Below are 16,124 nucleotides of genomic sequence, written 5' to 3' on the forward strand. Positions count from 1 at the left end.
TTTATGATGCAGTAAAGAAAAACCTCAGAATGAAAGGTGATGGAGAATCTTAGAACAAAATTTGTATTCCAAGTGTAGAGGGCAAAAAGGCCAGATTGAAGTATGTTAGAAGAGTCTGGGTAAAACTTTTTCAAGATAATAAAACTGATAGAATGCAGTATGTATCTGAGTAACTTGAAGAAATGTAGTTGAATAGCAGAGAATCTAGTGTTGATCTAGCCAAAATTACACAAGACTATAACGGTGGGAAAGAGTAAATGTGTGTGTATATGTGCTTGTGCGAGCACGTGTGAGCACGTGTGCATGTGTGTGTGTGTCTGTTTGGGGAACAGAGAGAAGGAGGGGAAGAGTTCAATCCTTGCCTTCTTTAATGGGAGGTCAATAGTTATTATCTAAAACTGAAATATGAGGATGCAAAATTAGAAGCATGCTAACTTTAGAAATAACATCCATGTTACTGAAAATGAGTTTTATTTCTTCCCTCCTAACCCTTCTACCATTTCTTTTTCTTACTCTATTTCTCCAGCTAGAATGTTAAATCAAAATGATAACAGCCAGAATCCCTGCCTTGATTCCCCATTCGGCTTTCAATATATCAGTGTGAAATACGACACTTGTGATAACTTTTGATAACTTTTTGTAGATTCCCTTTATTCAGATTAAGGAAACTTCATTCTAACTTTGCTAGGAGTTTTAATCATGAATGGATGCAGAATTTTATCCAATGTCTTTTCTGCAGCTACTGAAATGATCAAATGATTTTCTCCTCTAATCTGTTATTATCATGCATTAATTATACACACACACACACCTTTTTTAAGTGAAATCTATACGCAACATGGGGCTTGAACTCACAACCCCAAGATCAAGAGTCATATGCTCTACCAACTAAGCCAGCCAGGCACCCCTCATCAATTATAGTTTTTATGTTAATGTTAAACCAACTTGCAATCCTGGAATACATCCAACTTGATACTGCTCTATACCAAAAGAGAATGAAAGGGGAAATGATGGTCAGGTGGACACGGTAGTGATGTTTTTCTTAAGGAACTTTATAAAGGTTATATGCCCATTAATGAAAAGTTGAATAATAATAAACTTATATGCATATATAACTTTGACTCATAAAAAAGTGTGATATGAAAACATCCCCAGGCCTTTTAATTCTCACGTGAAAAATTAAAGGCGCAGAACAACATGTACGGTATGTTGCTTTCGGTGTAAAAATGAGAGGAAGAAAAGACTACTGTCATATATGACACGTAAGTGTGAAACTCTAGAGGATAAATAAAAATAAGTGGTTACATATGAAGCTGGAATGAGAGAGACTTATTTCAAATTGCTTGTATGTGTTTGTATTTCAATTCTGAACCAAATAAATGTATTAGCTATTTTGAAAAGTTAAATTAGAAAAATATGTAGACTAAATGACTATAGATTAAAACAGATTCACTTGTAAAAGTTAAAATCAGATTCATAAAAATCAAGTCTTTATATTTCACCTTCAGTACTAAACAATTTGTTTAAAAAAAAAAAGGAGAATATTAGGATATTAGGATTATGTGTTTTATTCAAGCTTAAAGTAATAATGATAGACCAGAATCGTCATTTTCTGACTCCTGAAACATTCACTGCTCAGGTGTGTGACATACATAAAATACATTTAAAGTTTAAATGAGCATGTTTGGTAACATAGTTCACATAGTCAAAAATTACCTTGTTCTGAATGAAGAGGAATAGAAGTTTTGCGACATTCAGTAAATCCAGCGTGAGAACTCACATGTTTCAAAGTGTTTTCAGAAGGAGCATCACTCTGCACATTGAACAAATACACAATTTAAAAACAATTAAACCCAATTACAAATAATTGTTCTAAGTAGTATGAGTCTCTGTATCTTATGTTTTAATCTATGTGGACACCAAAGAACACATTACAGGTTACAGTTAATTTTCTTCAATGACAATCTAAAAAAACTGCATCAAAATATCCTACTTGTTTATTATTCATAAATCCATCTGAATGAAGCCTTTTTCATAGTGATACAACTTTATAAAAAATTGGGGGAAGGGGCGCCTGGGTGGCTCAGTCGTTAAGCGTCTGCCTTCGGCTCAGGGCGTGATCCCGGCTTCTGGGATCTAGCCCCACATCAGGCTCCTCCGCTGGGAGCCTGCTTCTTCCTCTCCCACTCCCCCTGCTTGTATTCCCTCTCTCGCTGGCTGTCTCTCTGTCAAATAAATAAATAAAATCTTTTTAAAAAAAAATTGGGGGAAATACAAAAAACTGTGGGAAAAATAATAAAACATTTATCAAAAAACAAAAAGCTAAACAAAACAAAAAGCTATTTTACACTAACACTGACAGACTGTTAACAGTTTGGAGGGTGGAGGAGTGGTTTTTATGGGGAAGAAGAGATGTTTGGATAGCTTTCTTATTGATTATATGAGCTGTTTATAGAACAAAGATCTGATCATTATTAGTCACATTTCAATTTTTTTCCAAATTTGTTTGACTTATCTATGATTTCCATTTTTTTGGTACTTAAATCTCTTCACATCCTTCCTTTAACATTGTCTACTCATTGTATGTTTAGAAAGTCCTCCTGGTTTTACTAAGTTAATATTTCTATTTTCTTAAATGATTTGAATGTTTACATTTAAAGCTGGAAATTATCTGAGATTATGAAGTGATATGAGAACATAAACAGACTTTTCCTAATTTCTACTCAATTATCCAATATTTATTTACTGACAAAGCATTTCCCCTCTCAACAATTTCTAATCCAATCCTTATTAAATGCTTATTTGCAGAAGGTTATTATGGAGTCACCAAAATGTTTAGCCAAATCTTCATGTTTCAACAGTTCTACCTGACTAATATTTTATAGTCTAGTTCTCCCTTCCTTTCTTCTTTTTACCTATACATTTTCTCAGATGAACTAACAAACTGCATTAACCTGGGGACAATCCAATATATTCACATTTTCTCTTTTCAACTATAAACAGGTCACACACTATTATGCAACTTTAAAATATCCCCAAACCTCTACTACTTCTCAGAAACAATGAGTTTTAAAATGTTACTACTACAATAAACTATTACTTTATTAAGTAAATTTAGCTTGTATCTCAAGAAAATTAAGCTTTTCTACCTTTGATGCTCTGCACTCTTCATATGCAGCTGATTTATATAGCCAAGTGAGAGTGCTAACCTTAATCTGTAGTCACAAAGCAACTCCAATTTCCTTTCTCATTTCAGTTGTTTCTTCTGGAACCAGTTTTAGCTATTTCTTATTTGTTTTATATAAGTGCTCTCCTTGATAGACACTCTTTGATGCAATGACACATCAGTTTCATCAGAACCATCTATGACAGAAATTCTAGTGCAGGACTGATGATGGGTTTCAAGGTATTTGTAAAACTCCATATACCTTAATAGATAAAATTTTATATATGTTCATTTTTCTGGAAAGAGGGTCTATAGTTTTCATTTGATTTTCAAAGGGGTATATAACCCATAAACATTCAAGAACTCAAAGTCTCAGACCATCATGAGCTAGAGCTCACTATTGTATTATTACAGTTTGAGTTCTTTTTCTCTACGTAAATTACTTAAAATTGTCTAATTCAAAACACAGCCACCAGTTTTCTGCCTACTCACAGAAACTTGTAATTTCTTCTTACTTTTACCAGGAAGTTACCTGCCCACTTAAAAATTTTTAGCACAGTCCTGGCTTTAAGTTCATTTAATAGGTTCATTGTTAAAAGGCGAAATCTGTGGGGAAACCTTGATGTATACCCTTTCCCATTAAGGAATGTCCATTTATCCTAATTGACTTCCTATGTACATCAAGTGCTTCCCTATAGCAAAATGATGCCACAAAAATGTGCTGATACAATTCTTTCAACTGCCATTGTGACACTTGCAGAGACATTTTAAAAGTTCAATGAAATACGTATTAGAGAATGACAGCCTAAGTCAGGGTAACTGTAATTGTTACTGAGGACTGAGAGAAGCAGAGATACTAAAATATTTAGGAAGCAAAATGAGCGCACTTTTGTCCCGGTAAACTAGAATGCTGACGTTATTAACAGAGGCAGAAAATACAGGAGGAGAAATATGTCTTCTGAACAAGATGGTGAATTTGAGGTCCTGACTGCTGAGTTTGACAACTCTTAAGATTTTCAATTACTTAGCAGTTCTAATCTGGGTCATGCCAATCCTCTAGTCAGAATCACTCCGAAGATTTACTTTCCCCATATCCATTCCCAGCCTTCAGTTCTCCTGGCTGAAATCCAAATGCTGATATGGCTAGTAAAAAATCCATGCCTATCAACTCCATAGCTGAGAAATCATACTCCTGGTTTTCTCTTGACTCCTTAATAACTTCACACAATGGTTACCCTAAACCTTCTTTTTCTCATGTATTCCATCATGCTTTCCACCAGCTTTACTGGAAAAACAAATGCCTTAAGAGTACCAACAACTCCCAGATTACTTTTTATCCCCTTTAATTTTAAAAATGTTTTGCATAATTTATATACAATGAAACACACAGATTCTTAAATGGTAAGTTAGAGAAGAGTTTAACATTTTTTCTTTCCAACTCAAAACATATGTGACAATTTCTTTTGTCAGTCTTCCCATCTGAAAAAAGTTATACTTTTGATCCTTATCATGTGAATGCTCAATTTCGCTCCATCTACATCTTCTTGCTTTTTCTATTATAATTCCCAGTCAGCTCTCCCTCCCTGTAAGAAACTCAAAGATAAAAGAAGAGATACAGCTCAAAAAAAAAAAAAAAAAAATTGGTTTCCCTACTGGTTCCCTTCCCTCATATTAAGACTATCATTAAGGGTATTTATGAAAGCAACAGTTAAGAAATGCTTTTCATGCATTGTTCTATACATTTAAAAATTTATTTAACAAACATTTATTGAATATCTTACACCTGCACATTATATTGTAGTTACTGGCATATTCAGCTTTTTACAGCTCGGCTACAGGTTCCTTGACAGACAGGGTTATGTTCTAATAAACTTTTGGGCCTGGGAAAGAGTTCAGCTCAGTATTTAGTCAAGGGGAAATGTATAGGGAGAAGGATTTTTAAAAAGAGAAATGTTAAATAGGTGTTTTTTATTTTCATCAATTAAAAAAGTACAAGCTATTTGTAGATTTTTTTCATATTTAATTGTTTCTTTCTTTTTTTTTTTTTAAGGATTTTATTTATTTATTTGGGGGGGAGCACAAAGGGAGAGTGAGAGGGAGAAGCAGACTCCCTGATGAGCTGAGAGCCTGATGTGGGACTCGATCCCAGAACCCTGAGATCATGACCTGAGCTTAAGGCAGATGTTTAACCGACTGAGCCACCCAGGTGCCCTCTTTCTTCTTTTTAAATGGTGTATAGCTTTAAATATTTGGGATAATCATGTTGATGACGGTCTCTGCTAAAACTGCATTTTTACCGAAATGTTTAATTCTATTTTGAACTAAACCCCCAAAGAGCAAAGTAAGATTGAATTGTGCTGTTTTAAGGATTTACTTACGGATAATATTTCTTTTATCTTGTTTGATGTTTCTTTAAACTTCTGCAAATAATCTATGCTATCTCTGTGTCCTTAAAGAGAAAAAAAATTACAAAAAAAATACTTATTTTCTTATCAAAATATCATTACCTAAAGTCTACATAAGCAAGTGATTTATGTTGTTTTTCAAGTAGTTTTGATGGCTCTGAAGTTTCCTGTAGATCTTTTGATATATACTAAAAATATCTGTCAAGAAGCTAGAGAAGATGAGCAGTTCAGTTTACTTAACAGCAAAAGCCAAAGGCCTCCTCAAAGAATCCAACATGTGATATGAATTGCTTGAAATTTAAAAAGAAAAAAGGGAAGCAATTACTTTTACTAATAAAGTTACATATATAATATATATTTATTACACATGTATAATATATCCACTATATATATACACACACATATACATCCACTACACACACACACACACACACACACACACAAATCATATGTAGAGATAAATATGTAGGTATCCATCCCCGTGGCAATATACTAACATACAGACTAAAATGTACTTTTAAAAAATAAGTGGGGATAGATTTTATGCAGGAAAAGTTGTCTCTATAAATCCACAGTGAACTGCACAAAGCCTAGCAGCAGAGATCAGTATGCTCAGTACCTAGAAAACTTACAGGGTTGGCCTCAATCTGAAGACTACATGGACATACAATATTTTTCGACTAATCTCCATACATGTTCTGTGACTAGATAAATTTCTAAGCTGGGAAGGCTCAAACAAGTGTTAAGACAAGGTTAGGAAGCCACCTGATGGAAAAATTCAAACCTGAAGAGACAGGTTTCATGCCTCAGAACACTCTGGTCATGCCCAAAAACAACTCAGGTTGTTTTCTAAGAACTCTTTGTTAAATACTTTAATCTTTACTAATCCAACAGGAAGATTGTTAGAACACTATACTCTCCCAAATACTAGAGACTTAGCTAGCTCTATGAATATTCTCTCTCCACCTTTTCATTCCATATGGCACACTGTCAACATTAAAATATGCTTAGGTCTCCCCCATCACTAAAAACAAAACAAATAAAAAACCTTAGCTACAAACTACAGTATTAGTTATTTCTTTCTTTTTACCTTCATAGTGAGCTTTACACCTGCCCCCCAAGTCCTCCTCTTTACATTCCCTCCTCCCATTCACACTTTATTTCAATATAATTTGGCTTCTCCCTCAACCACTTCACTGAAACGGATACCACCAAGGCCATTAATTTGTTATCATTGCAAAAATAAATATATTTTCAGTCCTTATTTTACTTTAGCTATCTTAAGTATAAGAATGAATCCATTCCTTTCTGAAATGCTCTCCTCTCTGGGTATATAATAGTGGTTTGACCATAAATCTGCATTTCCAAGTAGAGTCCTGGCTTTCCCTATTAGCGTAATTGTAATTGTTAGCATACCCTTTCCCTACCAAAAGTGTACTGGTTGAAATGAAAAACTATATGGTCACTCAATTTATAAGACACTGGTCTTTTCCAATTATTTCTATCCAACCTCCCCTGTACCTTTCTATTATTCCCCAAGTATCTAACATTTATGACTCACTCAGGTTCTTTCAACAAGTAACCAAATTCAAAGGAAGATCCTCAAAATCAAAAGGAAGAGCCCAAATAAGTTTTATATACAAATGTTATTATAGTAAATTCACGAAAGAGGTGTGTGCTCAATTCAACCTATTTCCTCCACTTGATTCCTCTTAAAACTTTTAGAACTGTATTCTACGAAACGTAGTCCACTTATTACATTAAGTGCATGGTTTTATTAATTAGCTACTTATTTGATTTCTAAGGTGATAACTTTAATTAAAAAAATAATATTGATATATAAATGCTGGTTTGCTAAACTTACCTACAAATGCTCCAAATTCTACATTATCTCCTTCTGCAGCTTTAGAGCAAACAATTTCTTGATCTTTGGTTACAGTTTCTAAGTGGCTTTTACAACTTGGCTGGGAAGGTGTACTAACAAAAAATTTGGTTGGCGGGGATGACAGGTGTGGTATGCTATTAGAAGAACTGCCTAATTTTTGATTTTTACTGAAGATTTTTAACATTTCTACCCCATGTATTCTTTGTCGCAGTTCTGGAGGAGAAACAGCACTTGGGAATAAGGCACCACAAGAGGAACCAGCCTCTGGGAAATTGAATTCTTTTCTCTGGGGTATTACAGGTAAATCCTGACTAAATATGTTACACGGGGGATCTTTTTCATCTTTCATAAAAATATTACAAAGAAAAGGATTAGTACTTTCAAGACCACCTTGAGGAAGAGAGGAACTAAGTGTATTTACAACACTGTGCTTTTTCCATACAGAAGGTCTTACGGGACCGTCGTCAATAAGGTTTTGAGCCAAATGTTTGGAAATGCTCAACTCTCGTGTGATTTCATTGTGAACTTTGCTAGCTTCCGAAGCTTTCTGAGCAGTGAGTGTTTTTAATGTATCTACAGTCAGGGCTGAAAGATCTTGCAAATGGCCAATTTGAGAATCTAATGACTGTAATGATCTTTTTATATAGTTGACGCGATCTCCAACTTCTTTAATCTGAATGCACATCTGCTCCACCCTGCAGGGGAAACATAGGCTTTTTAGAAATGTTAAAAATTAATGTTTTAGAGATTCTTTTTGTAATCTCAATAAATGACAATGGTAAAAAGAAATTTTACATGCACTCAAACAAGCTACGATATAAAATAAAATGATTATTTATTTATAAAAGGCACACCTAATGGTTAAGAAGGGTTTGGTGCTGATTCTATTATAATAAAATCAAGATTTCAAATAATGTTTTTGTTATTATTACAATTTCCCCACCATCAAAGTAACACACACAAATATGTGTATAAAATTACATATACATAGAACTACCATTACCATTATTATAACTATACTGTTTCCAGAATGTAGCAAAGCCATTAAAAAACAGAAGCAAATGCTTTAAAACAATATAGTTTCACTTTTCTCCACTGACTAGTAAAGAACATTAATTCTTCTCTGTCCTTTGTAACAAATGTTAAAAAATAATGAGAAACTGACTTACACTAAGTATTAGAAGAACTGAATTGCCTTTCCATATATAAAACTATTACTAAGCTTACTTATTTGACAAATTGAACAATGACCATGTATAAGGCACAACAGAATCCACTGTGACATATAATCAATTAAAGAACTTCTGAACCTTTCAAAAGTGACACGAATTCTCTCTTCACTCCCAGAATGGAATTTGTCATCTTTTTCATTAAAATACATCTCAACACACTGTTCTTCAAAGTCATGTAGTTTCTTTTGATCTTCTTCTGTTAAAAAAAGTTCTAAGGAGAGAAAAGGAAAAAAAAAATCAATCAAGACTATCAAGATATCAAATTATAGCTCATGAGTCTTATGAATTATTCAGGGTTCGTAAGACTATATCCATCATCTATAATTTTTTTCTTTTTACTATAGTGTTTCTAAAGCACTAGGCAAGCATTTCCATTTTTTTCTTCAGCAGAACAGTTTCAGGTACCTTCTCCTCCTCTTCTAATTTCCTTTTCCTATAAAACACTCTTCCCCTATATCTCTCTTTATACCTCTCCCTCATTTATCCAGGTAGAGGAATTTAACGACCAATTCGGTAGAACAGAAAGTCACTATAAAATTTCAAGCACAGTTGATATGATGATTAATCTCATGTAGTATACAGAATAAACTAAAAGTGTTGTTTACAGAGCAGCAAAAATGGTTTGTAGAAGAGCAAATGCCATGGTTTATATTACCATTTTAAAAAAGCAAACTGACATGCCATATTCAAAAAGAAGTTTAATACTAAATTCACTTTTATAGATACTATATTATACTTAAAATTCCTTTATGTTCAGGCAAATACAACAAAAGCTTCTTACAGTAACATTAACCAATTAAGTCTTCTGAGTAAAATTAATACTTAACTTTCAGTGTAATACTGATAAGTGATAACATTTCCCTTAATATATTTTACTTACTTGGTCCATCTGAAGTCTTATCTTTTTTTCTTCTTTTACATATGCAGCAAAACAGAGAAACTATATGGCTGAGAATGATAAGTGGTGGAGGCAGAACAGGTTTCTCATGATAAGCCATAATAAAATGATAACGTTGGTACTTCCATACAATATTGGAAATTGCCTTCACTTGTAAATACACATTGCTTGAATAACAAAGAATGAAAATAAAATAAACATAGCTAAATCACATGATAAAGTTTTAAATACTAAAGATCTTAGTGCAATTCTGCAATTCTACCATACACAAGACTAAAAGGCAAATGAGAAACTGGAAAAAATACATGCAGTAAGTATAAGGCACAAGTTTGGTATCGTTGAGGGTCTTAATTACAAACTCCCAGAAAAATGAGCAGAAAATATGATCTTAAGATTTTAAAGTTACATACAAATTACAAAACTATAAGAAAATATTCAATCTTAGCAGCAACAAAATAAGCACATATAAAAACAAGGTACTTTTAGGTACTATCAAATTAGCAACCATTAAAGATAACAAAACCTAGTGTTAGCAGAGATTTGGGGATAAAGGTCTGCTTTAGCTTAAATGCACAAAGTCCTAAAAATGCATACACTAAACAGTTCTACTTTTAGGAAAACAACCTAAGGACATAATTAAGGAATGATCAAAAATATAACAGCATGGTTTTGGGGAACAAAAAATTATAAACAATCTAATTGAACAATATAATATATTGGTTGAAAAATTAAGGTCTATATTGTGGAATACCAGGTAGGCATTAAAAATAAACTGGAGAGAGATATTTATTAATATGGAATAATATTCATGTTTTGCTTAGTTAAAAACAGTATACAAAATACAAGAACGTTATTTTTACAGAGAAAAAAAAGGTTCATATATATTCATAAAAAACAAGAGAAGATGTATACCAAAATATTAATGAGATTATGGATGAATTTTCTACTTGCCTTTCTGTTTTATATACTGAACATGTGTATTCCTCGGCAACTTAGTAACTAATAAAAGAATTGCATGTTGAAAAGATAATTTAGTCTCAAATATAAAGTTTCATTTGATTTGAAAAAGTATGCCCTCTTATTTGTAATTTTCAAAGATAATTTTAGTAGTGTAGGCTTCAATAAAATCTTTAGATTTGAAATTTTGTATGTTTCCTTCAAAATGAGAATTACATATTATCTCTCATTACAATAAGCAACTGAATAAAATCCTTACTTGAAAAATGCAATAAGAAGATTGACCATAATGATATACTGTACAAAGAGGTAGACTGCTTGAAGAAATGGAGTCAACCATGTTCCAGGACCACAGATTTGAGAGATAGTGGAATCATTTGCACACACTTTGGAAAGAAGAACAAAAATTAGATATAGTAATCACACCAGTAACCATTTTTTTAAATTTAAATTTTAGTTAGTTAACATACAGTGCAATATTGGTTTCTACACCAGTAACTTTTTTTTTTAAGACTTTATTTATTTATTTGTTTATTTATTTATTTAATTTATTTATTTGACAGAGAGAGACAGCCAGTGAGAGAGAGAACACAAGCAGGGGGAGTGGAAGAGGAAGAAGCAGGCTCCCAGTGGAGGAGCCTGATGTGGGGCTGGATCCCAGAATGCCGGATCACGCCCCGAGCCGAAGGCAAGACGCTTAACAACTGAGCCACCCAGGTGCCCCTGCACCAGTAACTATTTTTAATTAGTATTCGTTTGTTTGAAGGAAGTTTCAATCATGTACAAATCTGTTTCAGACTCTGGTGAAAAGCTTCTGGTCAAACACTTGGAATACAAACTTAAAAATACGCCAACACAGAAAAATTTTGGGAGGGATATGGGTATCTGTTCCACCACTCTATTTCAGATGAGATCTATAGTTCTGTGTTATGTCTGCACTTCAAGACAGGGTTTAGCTTGAGGAACATTAAGTAGAATTAAATTTGCAGATTCAGCCACACTACATCATTTCTGTAAGAAAAATAACTGAACTATAAAAGAGTATGGTAAACTCACAGTAAATTTACAAATATAAAGATTACTGAGTTTATCTTATTATGTCATTAGGGTTGAAAGAGTGGTTGAAGTGCCTCTCAAATATACAATGATTAGGTCTGAATTCCTTGCTTTTCATTAACCCCACCAGGAATGTTTCTGAAGCCAAGACTCAGCTGAATAAAAAAGCAAGGAAAAGAAGAGCTTAAGTACCCACCAGACTATTAAAGAATTTAGCAAAACAATTTAAATAAGGTAAGGATTAGAATTAAATAATCATGAATTAGTGACAAGTTTTATATAAATGCTTACAATACAATTAGCATTTCTTTAGTAATCGTTTAAAAACATATACACCATTAAAACACTCAAAGGCTGTATCATTCCTTTCAAATAAAATTGTTTCACAGGCAAATGAATGCACAAGGTTCTTTCAATCTTAAGTTATATCAACCCATTTCCATTCTATTCAGATTTGTTTGATATAGCAAATACCCAAGGAAGAGAATGAGGAAGACTAAAAAGCTTTATTCAATGCTTTACAACAACTAAACTAGAGCCACATCAGAAAAAGCGCAGAAAATGAAAACCTGAAAATGGCACTGAACAGGAAAGCACTGAACACAAAGTTTGACCAGGCCGGTAAAACCTCACTGTTTCAAGCAATATCTGATAACAACTAAAGACCACTATGTAGCCATCTCCTGACCAAATCACCTATAAATAGGTGGGTAGGGGGCAATGCAGGTGTGTGGTGAGGGAGGAGTAAAAACAGGAGAGAAACTGGAAAAGAGATGAAGAGCAACTAACCAAATGAAGATTCTAAAATGCAATTGTGGAAGTCAGTAGAAGAACATCCCTGAAAACTGGCAGCATCTCCTATGTTCATCAGTTATCTAGCCTCGTTAGCTAAAACAATTTAAAAAGATTATTACCTTATGCAGAAAATGCATTCACAGTTGAATTTTGTTAATTTAAGAGTTTATCCAACCTACTACGGTTGGTCTAATCACTGTAATCCTATCACCTCTGCCCCAACAGTTTCATAGATAGGCAGGCTGAAGCCAATTTGAGCTAGTAAGATTTAAGGAACAGGTTCAATAGGAGGCTTTTGGGAAAGGGACTTTTCACCCTTAAGAGAACCATGGAAAACACTGTCTCTTTCCTCCCACTGCTAGTGACAGTCTTCTAATCATAAGGGAAACCTGTATCAATCGGACACTCTGATTACAGAGCAGTGGAATGAAAAGAACAGATGTCCTTAACTATGAATTAACAAACTCCAAAGACCACTCTCTCTGAACTTTGTGTTACATGAGCTAATAAATATACTTACTGTATAAGCCGGGTTAGGCCAGATTTCCATTTGTGGCTGAAAAAATTCTAAAATATTTTTTTCGATTAATTTTTATAGGTTTTTTTTCCTGGGCTAATTAATGAATGCATGTTGGGAGGGCTTAGGTTGGTATTAATAGTTAGACTTGTAAAAATATGTAATATTACTGTAATGCAATTCTGACTTTAAAACATACAATAACCAAAGGATGAATTTGTAAACATAAACCCTTACCGTCAATTTCATATGCGTAAACTTCACCAAAAATCATCCAGTATGGATGAAAAACTATATCTTTAGCAAGAGTCCAAGATGGTGCTTCACGAGGATAAAGTATTGCTTTTCTGGGAACACCAAAACTAAGTAATACAAGAGCCATAATCACTACAATGTAGAACATATTGGCTACCTGTTAAAAAATGAACACTGTTAAAATACATGGGAATTTAAAAACAACAGTTTTTTCATCTTAAAATAGTTCTAATGTTCTAAAAAATTACTAGAATCTTTGAGTTTCTTTTTCCTCCTAGTATTAGCATTCAGGAGAATCTCATCACTACGTAAACCTTAACATCAAGGAGATTACATAAAAATTGACCTGTGAAGCTGGACAGGTCAGGGGCACATTCTATATAATGAACCATATCACTGGTTCCAACTGGAGTTTGCCTATCTTGAGTCCAAGAAGATTTAAAGAGGTATAGACACATGGGCAGATTCAGGAAACCAATTTCCATATGTGATCTTTCCTAAAACTGTTGTGTTGTAGCATTGGAAGTTCAGATTCACTTTTCTACCTCCCTTTGATAACTGTCCTTTGCCCACTTCATACACAAAAAGGTATTCTTCTCACCCATCTTGAACCCTATACCACGGTCCCTTACCCTGGACTGTGAAAACCTCTAGGAGCTAAATAAAACAATAAACTGCAATTATCAGCATGGGTGTTGAAAAAATAAATGACACCAATTAACTGGTTAAAAAATCCTTTTACAAATCAAGTAGCCTACAATTCTTTAATTTCAACAAAGGTGAAAAAAAGTCTAATTGGGCTATCACCTAATAAATCATTGAAAAATAATTTATTAAGTCACGATCTGAATTTTGAAATCATTACTCAAGAAATCTAAGAGTGAAGTGAAATCCTATAAAAGAACTTTAATTTCTATCCACTTAATTAGGGATACAAGCGCTCAGCATTTATATCTAAAAAAGTGAATGTTATCTCACTCCAACAATGTACTACATCCACAAATAATATACTAGGGGAAAACCCACACAGATCAATGTAGACTACATTTACGATAAATCTGTACTTTACCAACAATTGTAATAAACTAACCTAAAAAACCCATAATTGCAATAAAATAACCTAAAAAATTATTATGACATTTGCATATATTTTTCAAACAAATATATAGTGAAAGTAGAAATGGAAGGCAGGAATGTGAGAGGTAAAGAGGACTATAAGTCTGGGTTTTTTTTATTTTTAAAATTACAAAATATTTATTTATAAGTAATTATTTAGACTTGATCCTTCATCTTTAAAATTCTTACACATCTGCCAATAAATTTCCTTTTTAAATTAAATTAGAGTTGAGTCTCTGTGACTTGCAATCAAAGAGTCCTAATACTCTCCAAGATTCAGTTCTCATATTTGTAAAATAGTCAAATAATTCCTTCTCTGAGTGTTTAACATACACACTAAGAGAATGTATGTTTTCAATAACAACAAGATTTCAACAAAATCTTGGGATAAGAGATTTTAAAAGGCAAATCATCATAACATTATTCACGACATCTGAAACACTATGGAATCCAAATATTTATCCGTAATTAAAGAAAAACGCCAAGTCAAAAATTCAAAACCGTACTCAAATCTGTACTGAGGTATCCTAAAACTATTCAAAGTCTATGACTGATGAGTCACAGAGGTCCCTGGATTTCATACCTTTCACATAAAGCCTATTTGACAACCTTCCTTATACTTGATCTAAATTTAATTAATTAAAAATATTTAAATATATCCCATTTCCACATATCTAAAATGAGGACTTCTAGACTGAATGTACAGATACACAGAGCGAGTGAGAAAAGGTTAGCATTTACAACACTATTTTCATAAGTGTGATCTTTATTAATGATATCAACTGTGAGGAATATTTCGTCTATTTTCATCTTTTGTATCTTCAAACTTTTCAAAGCTTTTTCTCTGATTAGAAATTCCCTGCTCAAGAAAAGTTCCTATTTGCCAAACTTTCAAATACCATATTCTTTGTGAAAGCCTTCATGAGAGAATTAGGTACTATCTCATCCATATTCAAACAAGTTTATCTTTCTGTAGCTACCTATGTTTCATATGTTTGTCTTATATACTAAACTGTGAGTTCTATGAGGCTCTGGACCAAGTTTTATTCATGTTTGTAGTTTCAATTTACTATAGTGCATAACATAAAATAGATACACAATGATAAAAGAAACAGTATTAAGTTACTCTAGGAACCTACTACTATAAAATTCATCTCCTTTATTCATTATTTAAAGGTATATTTTAACGAAGGATTTCTTACACTCTATAGCACCTAGGTTAAACGGATAACTAGGATATTAACCATTTTGAAAGCTCTAAAGGGGGCAGAAAGGGAAATGGCACTAGGAGAAACAGATAATGGTGTGATAAATGACTGATTGAAGAGGGAAAAGACATAAATAATTCTTGTGGAGGGTAGTTCTAAAGATCACAGATAAAGAAGAAAATGAAATATATATTCGAGCTCTTCATAACTTGGATGGGAGAATTGGCAGGAGTGCTGAGAGCATGTGAGAGGCAAGATTCAGATGAAAATCCAGACAGCTTCTAATCTATTTCTTTCTCTTGGCTTCACCCTACTTTTCCAATTTCCATCTTTTATTATTATGGCTGTTCACTTCTATATTTCCTGTATCTCTAATTTACTGTACACTACCATTACGTTAACCTGATACCACTAAGTCACTAAATAATTTTGAATGCTACAATTTTAGGCTAAAACCAATTCTTCCCTACAAGCCTTAAATCCCTTAACTTTTCCTGGAAATACTCTCACTTTATGAAAGAGTACAAATGGATGAATAATGACTACTTCTTTGATATGACAAATAGTAAACCAGGAATTCTCGACTGGGGAAAAAGCAAATAAACTTTATATTTAGAAAACCTTTTTAAAAAAT

At 33.1% G+C, this 16,124-nt stretch overlaps 1 protein-coding gene across 1 annotated transcript in view; it reads right to left on the minus strand.

Moving 5' to 3' along the window:
• The window catches only part of TRPM7 (transient receptor potential cation channel subfamily M member 7), a 115,563-nt gene that overhangs the window by 22,249 nt on the left and 77,190 nt on the right, over positions 1–16,124 (minus strand). Inside the window, 7 exon segments of the mRNA XM_087859158.1 lie at positions 1,717–1,813; positions 5,545–5,615; positions 7,436–8,151; positions 8,767–8,899; positions 9,569–9,753; positions 10,803–10,929; positions 13,149–13,323. Of these exon segments, the coding sequence (XP_087715284.1) occupies positions 1,717–1,813; positions 5,545–5,615; positions 7,436–8,151; positions 8,767–8,899; positions 9,569–9,753; positions 10,803–10,929; positions 13,149–13,323 (1,504 nt within the window).

The sequence above is a fragment of the Ursus americanus genome, chromosome 36 (assembly GCF_024610735.1).
Source record: "Ursus americanus isolate L20-20 chromosome 36, mUrsAme1.1.p, whole genome shotgun sequence".
In the NCBI taxonomy this organism is placed as follows: Eukaryota; Metazoa; Chordata; class Mammalia; order Carnivora; family Ursidae; genus Ursus; species Ursus americanus.